Raw genomic sequence first — 14,633 nt, 5'->3', positions numbered from 1 at the left:
CTCGTTTATTAGTAATATTTTACTGGCAGCGCTTATTTTTTTCCCCTGGCGTGCCTTTCCTCGTACAGACGAGAGATCGTGAACCGCAGCGAATGCTCTCAAGTGTCTCACGCACACGGTGCCCCCCCCCCCCCTCCTCCCCGTGCGTGTTCATCCGCCGCGTCGTGCGCCCATTCACACCGCTTGAGGGCGTTTGCCAGCAGAGATTCCGTCTTTTTCCTTTTTTTGCGCCTGCAACGCAGCGCATCTCTAACGCGCAGGGTATCCTTCGAAGACTACAGATATTTCTTCTTGTCTTTTTTCCCTCTCAAGCCAGACGTCTAACACGCACGCACACACACAGCAACCAACCAATAGTATAGAGGAGGAGCACGCATAGATCTTCACTCCATCGTGACCACTTCGACGGTCCATGTGGGTGATATTCTTCCACGACACCCCGCATTTTTGGCTCATCGGCGGCGAAACCTACCGAGTCGGCAAGAAGGACTGCCACGTTGTAATTCTGGATGACCGCAGCATCAGTCGCGTGCACCTCACGCTGCATGTTGGGCTTCCACCGCTCGACGGTGGGCCGTCAGAGGAGGAGCGGCGGGACAGGTCACCGTCCTCCACCCCGCAGCCCATCACGTTAACCGACTCGTCCACCTACGGGACCGCAGTTGCGGCTGCCATGGAGGACGTCGAGGAGGATGAAGAGACGCAGGATTCCAACGCGCTTCACGGAACCACGGCAGCGCTGGACACGGGTATTGTTGGGTTACGGTACGCACCGTCCGCCGTTGCCCGCGGCAGGTCGGGGTCCGCATCGCATCGAAGTGGCTCGGACAAGAAGACCAATGTACCGCCGGCACTGCAGCTGACAAAGGGCGTGCCCTACGACGTGCCCGTGCATCGTGCGTCATGGCGGCGCTTCACGATTCAGCTCGGTCACCACGGCGCTGCGCTGCGGTTGACGTGGGTGGACGTGGCGGTGCTGTGCGAGGACATCGAGGATGAGATGCAGACGAAGCTGGCCCATGCCCTGCGATCTTGTGGGGTGCGTCGTGAGGAGATCGCCGCAGACCCTTCTCTTCCACCACCACCATTACCACCATCATCGCCCCACGGCACAGCGGAAAACTCTTCTGCAGTGCCGCAGCAACAGCCGTTGAGCCGCAACACCTTGAGTGAGCGCAGTGCGACGGGTGGGGAAGGTGTGCCGATGGGTGCGAGGCCGCTCCCGGCGGTTCTGGGAGGCAGTGGTGTGCTAAGCCTCAGTCAACGGACGTCCGTGCCGGCTACGCCGTCGGGGTCTGGGCCTTCTCCCGCTGGCCCTTCACACCCCACACAGGCCTTCACAGTTGGGATGGCATCAACGACGACGACCGCCGCCTCCTGCTACAACCACGTAGATTTCTTAGTCACCAGCACCGTGCAGCCTTCCACCGCAGTGGTGGGGATGCTGTGCAGGGCGGTGCCGATTGTTTCGCCTACCTTTTTCACGGCGATTCGTGATCGCGTGTCGCCGCAGCTGCCGCTGCCCGACCCGCGCCGGTTTACCCCGCCGCTTTCGACGTGGTGGCGCGACCTGATCCAAAACGCTCGCCAGGCCTCACTGGAGGGGGTGAAGGCCGCAGCGGCGACGTCTGGTAGCGGATCGCACACGGCGGACACGTCGGCCACCGTCTCACCTTCGGTGTCCTCGGTAATGGTGGCGGATCCCCCCGTGCCCACGACCACAGCAGGGTCAACAGTGCAGCAGGCACAACTGTCTGCATACTTCGCCCCCAACCCGCAGCGCCGTGAGCTCTTTCGTGGGATGACCTTCGTCGTCGTGCAGCGCGTGCTGTACGAGGAAGTGATGACCTACCTGGACTGCACCGGCGCTACGGTGGTGTGGGAGGGAGCCCTCGGGGACTGGGTCACGCCCTCCTCCGATGGCTCGGCGGCTCTTTCCTTCTCCTCACAGAGCTTTCAGGAGATGCAATCCTTCTTTGCGCGTCATCAGCGACACGTCGTGCTGTACAACGAGACGGCGGAGATGCCATTTGCGCTCTGCCTCCCCGTCCTGCAGCATGCGCTGGGCCTGTGCAGCGTCGAGTACGGTTTGCTGATCGAGTCTATTGTCCTCGTACGTGCACCGCCGCCGCTGCTGCTGGCCGACTACCCCGACCATGCACGGCTGCCGCAGACGGTAGAGGAGGTGCGGGCCCGCGTGCGGCTGGCGCTGGGCGAGGCCTCCTCAGCGCACGACTCCGACACCCAGGACAGCGAGTGGAATGCGGGTGCGCAGGACGAGGACACCGCCACAACAGGGCGTCGCACCGATGCCCAGCCGCTCTTTCCGGATGTTGCCGCGGACACTGCGGATGGACCGCCGGCGCTGCACAAAGGGGGTCAAAGCGGGAACGACGGTCTTTTGCGCTCGGAGGCCCATCCGCACAAGCGCCCGCGAAGAGAGGACGCAGACGGCTGGGTGACTCTGGGAAAGTCCGCTGCTGTGGCAGCTGCTGCAACTCCCCATAGCGGTGTGGCTGTCCCATCCGGCCTCAAGGAACGGGAAGAAGGAGCGACAGGCACTGCACGGACGGTCGACGTTCACTTCAGTCCGTACGCTCTGCCTCCTTACCCGTGCTTTGCCGATACCACAGCGGCGACAACAGCGTCCACCTCAGCAAATCCAGCGGAGCAGCGCAAGGCCTTTGTGAAGCAGGCCTTGCCTCCTGCCGAGCCGCTGGTGGAGTTGGAGGAACACCGCGCTCGTCGGCAGCTCGCCGCCAGTATGCTCGTGGCGCGGGTGCCGACGGTAGACGCGGATACTGTCGTGCCGGATCAAGTGGTCATGGGCAGCAGCGGCAGCGCACTGCAGAGCCGAGAAGCGGCGTTGGCCAATGCGGCCTTCAACACCTTCGACACCGTCGTCCATCACGCGTCGAATAGGCGGAGAGGCACGGCGGCCCGGCGCGGCCGCGGTGGTGGCGGTGCGAGTGGGTCTGCGCGTACGCGGTCTGCGCCGCAAACCACCGCCGCTTTGTCAAGTTCGACGGCAGCCCGTCCCTTCGTCGCCGCCACGCCGGCTGCGGTGGTGGACGTGGACGACGTGGGGCACGAGGTGACGGAGGTCGGACCGCGGGAGAGCACCGCGAGCAGCGCCTTTCACATCTTCGACATCGATGGCATTTTTTGAGCCGCACGAGCTTCTCGCGGTGGAGAGTGCCGTGGCCTCTGGGGAGACGAGTGAGACGTGAAGGCCTCGTGCGCCGTTGCGGCTCAGAGCGCACACCTGTCCTATCGTGTGAAAGCAGATTTCTTTCTTTTAAGTGACTAAATGGGGTGTTCTTCTGCTTATGAAAAAGAAGAAGATAGAGTTAGAAGAGCTGATACATGTACTGTTTGGGAAGCGAATGCGCTCATCTGTTGGAGACTCTTGGGCGGCGTGCATCACTACGAAAGGACTTCCAGGACGTGATGGCCTCCTCTTCTTTCCTTTGCTTCTTTAGCAACTCTCACTGACTCGTTTTAACTTTTTTTTCCGTTCACCTCACGCATTCTCTCCCCGCCTCTCTCGTGCTCGCACAATACAACTTGCGGTTTGCCGGACTTGCGTGCAGTTCGCGGCTCTTTTGCACCGTCTCACGCTTCCACAGCAGGCGTCGCCACAGCTCACACAACACTTTTTGAACGCCAATTTAAACGACTCACACCGACGTATATATATATATATATACTTTCTTCATTGTGCGTTGTCAAGAGCCATTGTCTTTTTCATTTTCACCTCTTCAAGGCACATCCACACCCACACCACCCACACCACCTGCACGCCATCTTTTATCATTGCAGAAGAAGATAGTGCTTCTTTTGCTTGTCTCTTTGTTCTTCGACACCCGCACACACAGACATCATCATCGTCGTAATGGACGCCACCTACAGCGAGCCAAGCAACGACGCCGTGGCGATCAGCTACGCGGTGCTCAGCCTGCCCACCAAGGCGGCGATGCGTAAGAAGGGCTACAACCCCGACCACACAAACTACAACGGCGGCGGCCTCGCCACCCACCCGCTGGCCACGTGGAAAACGTTCAGCCTGGCCGAGGGGTGCACCTACAAGGATGCCGTGTCCGCGGTGCAGAAGGCGAACGACAAGCCGTGGGGGCCACTGAAGATCCGCCTGAACTTCTCGGATGGCCACTACGAGCAGTTCGAGCGCACCAACCCCGAGTCGAAAGACTCCTTCCGGAGCACCACGTCCTACAGCCCGAATGCGGTGTTCAAAGCGGAAACGTTGTCCCTCTCCACGGCGCGGCGGGCGCAGCAGGAGCCGCGGCTGAAGCCGCTGGTGAACGCGGGCGGTCACCACCTCAGCAGCAAGCCGATTCCCCGCACCTTCGCACCGGAGGAGCTGTACAAGAACACCCCGCCGCCGGTGCTGTCGCAGGCGGGCTACGACTTCACGCCGATTAGCTACAACAGCTATCTGTTGAGGCCGCAGGACCCGCCACAGGGGGTGCGCGACGTGCGCAGCAACTTCATGCACAGCAGCTGCGACTATCGGCCACGCGCTTACCTACGCGCGGAGGGCACCACGACCGGTGCCGAGCACGTCAGCCGTCACTGCCACTGCAATGAAGTGCTGCAGGTCGGCGACTACACGATGGACCTCGCACGGGAGGCCGACACGATTGATCACCGGAACCGTCTGACCAAGAAGGAGTACTCGCCCATCGGGACGCTGAAGGCGAACTCGTCGGTGGTCGGCTGCCGCCACGCCCGCCAGCCGCGTTTTGCCTGCACCGGCACGGCGTCGGCGAACGCGACGAAGACGCAGGAGAGTTCCGCGGTGCCGCAGCTGGACGCAGCGGCGGCCTCCGAGGTTGCTGCTTAGCGCATTAAAATGAGCCTTTTTTTTCTGTTCCTGTTTTTTTTTCTCTTTTCTTGTATTTTCTTTTAAGAAAGGGTGTAAAGTAGTCGTTCTGATGTACATGGTAATATATATATATATATTTATATCTTTATGTGTGTGTGTGTGTGTGCTTTTCTCTTTCATCTTCAGCGGATAGCTCCCATGTCTGTACTATTGGGATCCTTCAATTTCATTTTTTCCCTCCTGGTTTTGTGTGGCCCGCACGATGTAAAGCGACGCGAAGGGCGTACAACGCGTTTTTGAGGGCGGATGTCTCGAAAGAGACGTGCATGCGGCTTTAGAGGGGGGGGGGGGACCCGAATCTGTGAAGTAAAGGCATCTTCTTCTTGTGTGTTCTAGAATATTTGTCTCTACGCATTTTGTATCCTCATCAGTGCTCTTGGTTTTCTCGGAAGGCGCTGGTGACGCCGCTTTCTCGGGTCTCCGTGCTCCTCTGCATCATCGCCGCGCTTTTAGGTTTACGTCGGAGTTCGCCTTTGAAGGCATCAGCAACAACAGCAAAAGAAGAACAAAGGAAAGGCAAACCGCAGTAACAACAGAGTGCTTCTTGATGAAGACAAATTGCCCAGTCAACGATGATGGACGCATGCGAAACGGTTGATTACGTCTGGTCTCTTGTTTGCCACGCAGCATTACACCAAACGTGCGCCGTCGTCTTCAAGCGACGGTTATGTGGACTGCCGCGTTCATCGTTGCACCGCAGCGCACGAAGAGCTTCCACAACGCACCGCGACGAGTGACAGCCGGGTGACAAATAGGAAACGGAAAGAGAGAAGAAGAAGGTACTGCGGCTGCTTCGGTGTTGTATGCTTTTTCACTTCGATCCTTTCCGTATTCATGGTTTCCCTCCTCACTCTTCTCCCCTGTTCTTTTTTGTGCACCTTCTCCCCCCCCCCCCCACCGTGTCCTCACGCACGTGCCACCTACTTTTGCTGCGTGCGCCGTTGGCTGCCACCCGCTCCGCCCCTCTCTCCTCTTACGCTCCCCGCTGAATGCACGTTCGGGTTGTTGAAAGAGTAGAATTTGTGTCTTCTGCCACGTGCGGCTTTTTTGTTTGTCCTCTCGGTTCGTTGTCCTCTGCGTGTCTCTTTTTGTGTTTTTATCGAAGGCAACAACCAACCAGAAAAACCCTACCATACGTTGCCGTTCTTCACCTTTCTACAATCTCTCAAACGAGATCCATCCACTCAACTCCCTTCCCCCTTTCCTTTTCTGAGTTTACCGTCATTGTTAGGTGGCCATCTTACTCTCCTTCCTTTCTCTTGTGTTTGTGCGGTCCTACTTCTTTCCTCCCGCTTTGCTTTCAGTGGAAACCTATCGCCGAAGCTGCCTTCATCACACGCATTCACCTACGGGGCCCTTGCGTGCGTGTGTGTGTGTGTGTCTCGCGCGCCTTCGGTATGATTTGACTTCGATTTGCCTCGTTTTTATTAGTAATTCATTTGCTTGACATCCAGCGATTCCGAGTTGGTACGCTACAGCCATTCACCCCGTACAACAACGAAGAAAGAGTTTATCATTACTGAAACGGAGAGCGCGCGGCAATACAACGTTCGACGAAGGAGTCGCCTGAGAGCCTGCTTGTATATTGCTTGTCTCCGCAAAGCGTTGTACACACGGCTTCCGAATAGACGGTGTTCTCTACTTCCTGGCTCGCATCCCCGTACATCTACGTATCACGTATACTGCTACAGTCGTTTCTTCCTTTCTACTTGTGTGTGGGTGCCTTTGTAGAACTGAAGCCGTGCTGGTTTCCTGATTCTGTGTGCGTTCATCACGGAGGCAAACTTCACCTTCGCTTTGCCTCGTACGTCTCGCCTGAGTATTTTTCATTAGTATTATTACCCCTCTTTTTCTGTGTGCTTGGAAGCGGAGGTTTTCCGCGAACTTTTGTTGCTGCTGTTGTTTGACGTAGAGAAGGGGGGAACTCATCGGCTCTTCCTCGTGCGTGCTTGGCGTTGTTGTCTACTAGCCTTCTTTTTTAAAATATCTTTGCTTTTGTTGGTGTTGTGTTGTGAGCCAAATTGGTGAGAAGAAAAGTGTGGAGCACAGCGACCCTCTTACAGGCACACGGTCAATACACAGATATATATATATTCTCCTTTTATCATCATCGTCTTCATCAACACACACGCGTTGGGCTTCACAAATGGGAGTTCCAAAGTTCTTCCGCTGGGCGGCCGAGCGCTACCCGTCCATTATTACCCCCTTCAAGGACTCGCCACCGCCGGTCGACAACTTGTACCTCGACATCAACGGCATCATTCACAACTGCACGCACCCGAACGACATCGACGCTACGCGGCGCAGCCCAACAGAGAAGGAGATGATCCAGGCAATGTTCACCTACCTCGAGAAGCTCTTCAATGCAATTCAGCCGCGCAAGTACTTCCTGCTCGCCGTCGACGGCGTCGCACCGCGGGCGAAGATGAACCAGCAGCGCCAGCGCCGCTACCGCGCCGGCTATGAGATGATGATCGCCCGTGAGGAGGCGCTGGCGATGGGCGAGGAGGTGCCCGAGGAGAAGGACGTGTTTGACAGCAACTGCATCACGCCCGGGACGCCCTTCATGGTGCGGGTGAGCACGGAGTTCCAGTACTTCATCACCATGAAGCTCGCCACCGACCCGGCGTGGCAAAACTGCCAAGTCATCTTCTCCGGCCACGACTGCCCGGGTGAGGGGGAGCACAAGATCGTCGACTTCGTTCGCCGCCGCAAGATGCAGCCCGGCTACGACCCGAACGAGACGCACTGTATGTACGGGCTAGACGCCGACTTGGTGATGCTCTCGCTCGCCACGCACGAGCCTCACTTTGTGTTGCTGCGCGAGGTGGTCACCTTCGGCCCCGGATCGCGCAAGGAGCGCGAGCGCCAGGAGGAGGACGAGGCGAAGGGCATCGTGAAGGACAAGGCGTTCCATAAGGCAGACGAGTTCGTGCTGCTGCACATCGGCCTCTTCCGCGACTACCTCCAGCTGGAGGTGCGGGAGTGCATGACGCGGGCGGGTGCGGTGGCCGACTTCGACTTTGAGCGGGTGATCGATGACTTTGTGTTCATGTGCTTCTTCATCGGCAACGACTTTTTGCCCACGCTGCCGACCGTCGGCATTAACGATGGCAGCATGCCGGTGATGCTGCACCTCTACTGCGCCCACGTCCTCTCCAAGAACAAGTACCTGACGAACAACGGTATCATTGACTGGCGCAATGCGGAGCTGTGGATGAACGAGGTCGGCAAGCTCGAGTTCGAGACGCTGCGCCGCCGGCAGCAGGAGGAGGCGGAGTTCCAAAAGCACCGTGCCCGTCGCGACCCCACGCACGAGGTCGACACGACGAACGCGATGCCCATCACGAGTATTCTGGAGTTCAAGCAGCGGTACTACGGCGAGAAGCACGGCTTTGCCGGAGGCTGGGATGCGAACAGCGACGACATGCGCAAGCTGCGCGAGCACTACGTGGAGGGGCTGATGTGGGTCATGGCCTACTACTACCAGGGTGTGCCGTCGTGGAAGTGGTTCTTCCCTCATTACTACGCTCCAATGGCGTCCGACATGATCAACCTACCCGCCATCGCCGCCGGCGTGCACTTCGATCTCGGCAAGCCTTTCTTTCCGCATCAGCAGCTGCTCGCGGTGCTGCCGCCCATGTCGTACCTGTCGATGCCCAAGGCGTACTGGCCGCTCCTGCGCAGCCCCAACAGCCCCTTGGCGAAGTACCTGCCGGACCACATCGTCATCGACCGCGAGGGCGCCCGTGCGCCGTGGGAGGGCATCGTGCTGATCCCCTTCATTGACGAGCGCGTCCTTGTCGCGGCCTACGATTCGGTGCAGAAGAACGTTGAGCCCGACGATGCGGCGAACAACGTCAACGGTCCACCGTTGCGCTTCCGCTTCGACAGCAACATGATGCCGTACGAGCTGGACGACAGCATGTTCGGCCCGCTGCGCAACGTCCTGGTGCAGCGAGAGGTGTACAGCTTCCCCTCGATCGACCGCTTCATTCCGCAGCTCTGCCCCGGCGCGTTCGTCGGCACGCGGCAGCTGGAGGGCTTCAGCACGATGCAGTCGAAGCTGAACCTCATCCGGCCGTCCTTCGAGGCCGGCGTGGTCACCATCTTTGGCCGACCGACCAAGAGCGACAGTTTGCTGCTCAATACCCGCGACGCCTTCAGCGCCAAGTCGATCGATCCGGTGGCGACGTTGGTGGGGAAGGAGGTGCTCGTGGGCTTCCCGCATTACAAGCGGGCCCGCGTGGCATCTGTGAAGGACGTGCACCGGTCCATGACGGCGTCATACAGCAAGGAGGGCACGTACAGCGGCGCCAAGGAGCACAAGAATAACCGCGACGAGTCGGTCGCCTTCTTGAAGGAGGCGGACACCCACGCCCGCTTCATGAAGTCGCAGCTCGGGATTGCGGTGGAGCAGGTCGACGTGCTCGTGTACGTGCACCGCTTCAACGGCATGCAGATGACCCGCCGCGGCCACATCGAGCGCCACTTCGCCTCCACGTGGACCTGCTACCCCATTCACCTCATCGCCACGAAGGACAGCATCGACATGAAGGTGGACAGCCGCTACGAGGAGCGCGACCGCAGCGAGGACGACTGCGCCTTCGGGGCCCGCTGCGCCTACATCGGACCGCAGCCCAAATCGAAGCGGTCGCCGGTGGAGGTGTACGGCAGTTGCGGCACCGTGGTCACGGCAGGGCAGCACGACACCACGACCCTGCAGGGGGACCATCTGACGGTGCGGCTGAAGGTTTTCCAGGAGCCGCTGCGGCTGCCGGCGGACCTCACCCATTTTGCCGCGCAGCGCAACTGGACGGCGCTGCCGCAGGTGGCCGTGTCGATGGACATCATGCCCCGCACCCTCACCATGATTTGCAGCTCCCTCGTCACCTCGCCCGCATTCGGCTCGCGCGAGATCGGGCTGTGCCTGAAGTTCACGGGGCGCTGCCTCGCCAAGGTTGGCTACGCGAAGCTCGTGCAGCACAGTCTGAACCCGTGGTACATGGGCAACAGGGATATCTTCGCCCGCATGGAGAAGGACACAGAGGACATCGGCTACCACCTCGAGAAGGCGGAGAAGGGCGACTTTGTGGGCAACGCGAGCAACAACCGCGGCGGTAGCGGGACGTGGTACTTCTCCCGCGATGCGCAGGATGTCCTCCGCGAGTACGTGACGCGCTTCCGTCCGCTCATTCAGTGCATTGAGGACGGCGGCGTGAACTCGAACAGCGTGGAGCCGCCGATGTTCCTGACGGGCAAGTGGCGCGATCGAGACGCGGACGAGGTGCTGACGGAGATCGAGGGCTTTTTGCTGGGGACGGGGCTGCGCGAGACACCGATGATCACGGCGACGGAGGAGGCCTTCCCCAAGCAGCTACTGGAGCAGTTGGAGGCGAGTCTCTCAGAGCAGCGCGACCGACCCTTCAAGGAGCTCACGCTGCGGCAGGTCAGCCGCCATCAGCTGTACTTCCCGGTAACAAGGAGCAGCGGTGGTCATTTGGTGCCGCTGCCGCTTCCGCAGGAGCAGACCTTCCGTCTCGGCTCTCGAGTCGTGAACTGCCGGGCCACTGGCAGCACCCCCTTTGGGGCACCCGGCACGATCGTGCGTCTGCTGGCGAGCGGGCGTGAGGCGGAGGTCGTGTACGACCAGCCTTTCACCGGTGGAACACGGCTCGACGGTCGTCTGCAGGACACGCGTGCGGCCATCACGAAGCTGTCTGCCCTGCTCGTGCTGAAGCCGACCGATGCAGAGGCGGAGGAGGCGGCGACGGCACCGACGACGGCGGTGAATGCAACGGAGGGCGCGGCGCAGCTGCGTGAGCTCAACTTGTTGCTGCACGCCAACGGCATCCACGTGGACGCCGCAGCCGGGCGAGCTGCGATGACGCCGCCGTCGCTGCCGCCTTCCCGCAGTCCTCATACCGTCGCGAGTCATAGTAGCGGCAACAACACGCTCGTGCCGAAGCCACGCAGCGCCGCGACTACGACGGAGCCGTCGCCCAGCGCCGCGTTTGCCGGGAAGCGTTCTACACCGGCCTCTGCCACGGCCCACCTCTCCTCCACGCCTTCGTCTGCCGCGCCGTCCGCAGCCGCTGCTGCCGCCGACGTTGACGCCAGCATGACCGACACGCACGTCAGCGTTGGTCACGTGAAGCTGACTGCCTCGCCGGGCAGCGGGGGCATCAGTGTACAGGACCTGGCGCGGCAGCTGCCGCAGCGCATGTCGCCCATCGCGTCCGCACCAGTGAATCACCCGCCCACTTCCACGAGCACCACCACCACCACCACCACCACCACAGCCGGAGCAGGCGCGGTACCGGCCAGCGGGATCACTATCCCAGCCCCCAAGTCCGTCCAGCAGCAACACACCGTACATCCCGTGTCAGCTGCAGGCACCGCCGTACCTGCCAGCAGCAGCTCGCCGAATCCGCCACCGCAGACGACGCCCTCTCCGGCCCCGGCGAAGGAGGTCAACGAGGACGCCGCCGCGGTCCGCAAGGCGCGTGACATTCACGTTATTCCCGACGACTTCGTGAGTGGACGTCTGCGGCTGACGTACAAGAACACGGGCTCTGTGTTTCGCAACTGGCTGGACACCTTCACGGCGGACGCGGTGGCCAAGACGGTGAGGAAGATGGAGGAGGAGGAGGCGAAGGCGCCGAGGAACGTCGCGGTTTAGGTTCCGCATCGGAGAAGGAAAAACAACAACAACAACCTCAGATGAAGGACGCTGTATTGTGGACGCCAAACGGAGAAGCCGTCAGCAGGGCAGGCCTATAGAGCTTTCTCCTCCTGACTTACACCGCGGCAGTAACGAAGTGAGACGGCTAACTGGTCCTTTCTTCGTTGGAGCTACACGTTTGCGTTGTTTTGTTTCTCCACCTCGTCGTCAGCGAGATACCCACACATCTACGCATTTAAGTGTTAAACAGGTTTGTAACGGCTATAAATATTGATGGGCCACAAGGAATTATCATGGTTGCTCGGTGTTGTTATTTGCTTGTATTGTGATGCAGTGCTGCGGCTAAATCGTATGGGAGAGGGAGTGGGGGTGTACTGCAGCGTTGCGGTGCACGTTGGGTGCAGCACCGGGAGAAATCTTGTTTCCCAAGGAAGGATGTCGCTTCCTCCTCTTCCTCTCTCTTTCTATTTATTATCGGTTCTGTGTTTGCGTGGTGGGGCGATCCTCCCCGTCAAACACCGGCAGCTCTTGCTCTGCTGGAGGACACGCGATAACGTTGGTATTTTCTTTCTTTTTTCCTCTGCGAAGTTTGTTGCTGGACGTCTTCGTGGTTTTCCGTTTGTTGTGGCCGTGGTGGTGGTGGTGGTGGGCGTTTTAATGAAATAGAGGAAAAAGAGGCGTGTGTGGTGGTGGTGGTGGGGTGTGAGAGGGGTTGCTGGGACGCAGATGTTGCGCGCTGTCTCGCGCAACACTTTCGGTCTTCCAAACTCACTTAACACCCTTAGAGCTGAAAGTTGCAGCACCCACGCACACGTAACAGAACAATAAGAGCTCCACCACGTTTTGGTTTTCTGTTTGCACGGTAACACAAAGCAGCGCCGATGGAAGATCTCCCCGGGGTGTATTTCTGTTGCCTGGACGACTTCTTCCGCCATTTCTCTTCTCCTTCCAATGCCGACCCCTCCTCGCCTCTCCCTCCCTCCTCTGTTCTCCTATGCAATAAGGTCTGATTGATTACACCACCACCAACAACAGCAACCGTCAACAAACACCATAGAGGAGAGAGAGAGAGAGCATTAACACGGCCGCCACCGTCCAAAGTGTGAGGTAAGGCCTGCGCACCTTCGCGGCTGGTTTTTAACTCCGTTGTGCACTTCACCACTGTTGGGGCGAACTCGCGCGTTCGTGGCGCGCCATCTGTTTGTGCGGTGATCTCCTCAGGTGTTCTGCGGCGTTGCTCTTTCGGCGACTCCGTGAGAGGACTGCGCAGCTGACGCAACGAGGAAACAAAAGGACGGTGAACGGCGCAGGGCGTACTCGGCGGCCCTGCAGCACACGCACTGCTCGCATTGAAGGCGCCGGCGCAGGCGAAGGCACAATGGACCCGCTATCCGGCCTGACCTCCGAGTCCCGGGCGATCATCGACAACTTTTTCCGTTGGTCCAAGCTTTCCCTGGACAAATTCAAGCGCGACCTTACCGTTGAGGCCGGTGCATTTCAAAGCGGCAACTTGTGGCGCGACGGCTACTCCAAAGAGGAGGTGGCGCAGATGCTGAACGGGCAGCTCGCGATGCTGCTCGGGGTGGTGAACACGCAGATGGACAGCACCACGGCCGCCTCCGCGGAGCTGATTCGAGCCGTCCTCCGCCAAGCGGATCTGCAGCGACTCACGTTAAGCGTGGACGCGACGGCGGTGCTGAACAACGCCGGCGGTGTTAACGCGATGGGCGAACACGGCCGTCAGCTGATGAGTGGGCCGACGAACCGACTGGCCCCGCTGACGCTAGCGGAGGCAGGCGGGGAGGCTGCCCGTCAGCTCGCCGAGGCCAACGCGGAAGTTCGACGCCTTCAGGGGAAGCTGCAGCAGGTGACGGACGCCTACACGCAGGTGATGACGGGCCGCTCGTCGGACACGGCCAACTTGCTCTCCATGCAGGACGCAATGAACGACAAGGAGCGTGTGGCGGCGGAGTTGGCGGCGCGGTGCCAAAGCCACGACCCGACGGTGTACGCGGCGGTGCAGGCGCTGCGGTCGGAGGTGGCCGAGGCGAAGCGGGAGCTGGCGACCCGGCTCAACCAGTCGACGCAGTTCCAGCAGGTGAAGCAGCTCTTGGCGCAGCGCAATCAGCAAATGAAGGCGATGCGGCAGGAGCTGGCGGCGTACAACCCGGCGTATCGGCAGCAGGCCGACGACATCGCTTCGGAGAACGACTGAGAGAAGGACCCATGGCCCCATGAAGAGAGAAGGCGAGAAGGCGCGTGACATTAAAAAGGGAAGGCTGAGCGATCTTGCGAGTGGGAAGGAGGACGTATGGGAGTAGAATGTCTCGTCCGCCCTTTTTCGCCTTGCGCTGCCAAAGAAAGAAAATGCTTCCTATTCGCGAACACATGTGCATACCGATCTTCTCGTGTTATTATCCTATTATTATCTCTTAGCGCTTTGCGCTGTTACCATTGATGTGCGAGTGGCTGTGGCGTGCTGACGCCGTTTTTAGTTTTCTACCTCCTTTCTCTTTTCTTCGTTTGCACTTGAGTTCTCTTTTTCCTACAGGAGGGGAAAATGATCTCAACGCCCAAGAGGAAAATTTGGTGCCTCACACCGACAAAAAAGGAATGCGAGACGAGAGGAAAGCGGCCTCCACAAGGTCGCCGTGTGCCACTGCTACACCGCTGCGAGGGCGACGGCGATGCGCAAGCAGCAGCGGCGTAAAGCGCGTGACGCAGCTTCGCTGCTGGTTTCTTGATGCCACCAAAGCAACACACATTGGAAAAAGGGCAGAGGTGCTCGTGCACACCTGCGCATCATGCCGCAGTCTTTTGCACACCGTGTGGACGACCCGCCTCCCCCATCTCCACTTACACACAGGTACTCTCACACAATCTCGCTCTCTCGCCGTTCTGCGGAACAATTTGCGTTGCTGCTGTGTTCTTGTATGCACAGTAGTTTCATATATATATATATATATATATATATATATATCTGCACGAGGTGGTCATCGTGTACGACCGTCGTGCTGCGACAGACAACGACACACACGAGGA

At 59.4% G+C, this 14,633-nt stretch overlaps 4 protein-coding genes across 7 annotated transcripts; all 4 read left to right on the top strand.

Annotated features, from left to right (window-relative positions):
• Positions 1–11: 11 nt before the first annotated feature.
• Positions 12–3,169, top strand: ABB37_01886 (hypothetical protein; the record flags this gene model as incomplete). The annotated part of the gene is made up of 1 exon (XM_015798574.1): positions 12–3,169. Exon 1 carries the CDS (start codon positions 413–415, stop codon positions 3,167–3,169), a length of 2,757 nt encoding a protein of 918 aa, XP_015662052.1. The 5' UTR covers positions 12–412.
• A 423-nt stretch (positions 3,170–3,592) lies between these two features.
• Positions 3,593–4,864, top strand: ABB37_01885 (hypothetical protein; the record flags this gene model as incomplete). Its single annotated transcript, XM_015798573.1, has 1 exon — positions 3,593–4,864. The coding sequence occupies exon 1, from the start codon at positions 3,896–3,898 to the stop codon at positions 4,862–4,864; it is 969 nt and encodes a 322-aa protein (XP_015662051.1). The 5' UTR covers positions 3,593–3,895.
• Positions 4,865–5,917: 1,053 nt separating this feature from the next.
• Positions 5,918–11,588, top strand: ABB37_01884 (putative 5'-3' exonuclease; the record flags this gene model as incomplete). Of its 3 annotated transcripts, none has more annotated exons than XM_015798572.1 (1): positions 5,918–11,588. In XM_015798572.1, the coding sequence occupies exon 1, from the start codon at positions 7,053–7,055 to the stop codon at positions 11,586–11,588; it is 4,536 nt and encodes a 1,511-aa protein (XP_015662050.1). In that variant the 5' UTR covers positions 5,918–7,052. The 3 variants fall into 3 exon arrangements, with proteins under 3 accessions (XP_015662050.1, XP_015662049.1, XP_015662048.1); XM_015798571.1 differs by having other exon boundaries at positions 5,923–11,588; XM_015798570.1 differs by having other exon boundaries at positions 6,739–11,588.
• Positions 11,589–12,594: 1,006 nt separating this feature from the next.
• ABB37_01883 (hypothetical protein) lies at positions 12,595–13,806 on the top strand (the record flags this gene model as incomplete). 2 transcript variants are annotated; one of them, XM_015798569.1, is made up of 1 exon in its annotated part: positions 12,595–13,806. In XM_015798569.1, exon 1 carries the CDS (start codon positions 12,970–12,972, stop codon positions 13,804–13,806), a length of 837 nt encoding a protein of 278 aa, XP_015662047.1. In that variant the 5' UTR covers positions 12,595–12,969. The 2 variants fall into 2 exon arrangements, with proteins under 2 accessions (XP_015662047.1, XP_015662046.1); XM_015798568.1 differs by having other exon boundaries at positions 12,626–13,806.
• Between the last annotated feature and the right edge of the window lie 827 nt (positions 13,807–14,633).

This window comes from Leptomonas pyrrhocoris (genome assembly GCF_001293395.1).
Source record: "Leptomonas pyrrhocoris isolate H10 chromosome Unknown, whole genome shotgun sequence".
NCBI classification, from domain to species: Eukaryota; Euglenozoa; class Kinetoplastea; order Trypanosomatida; family Trypanosomatidae; genus Leptomonas; species Leptomonas pyrrhocoris.
Note: the sequence above shows the minus strand (reverse complement) of the source record. Positions and strands in the feature narration are given on the sequence as shown.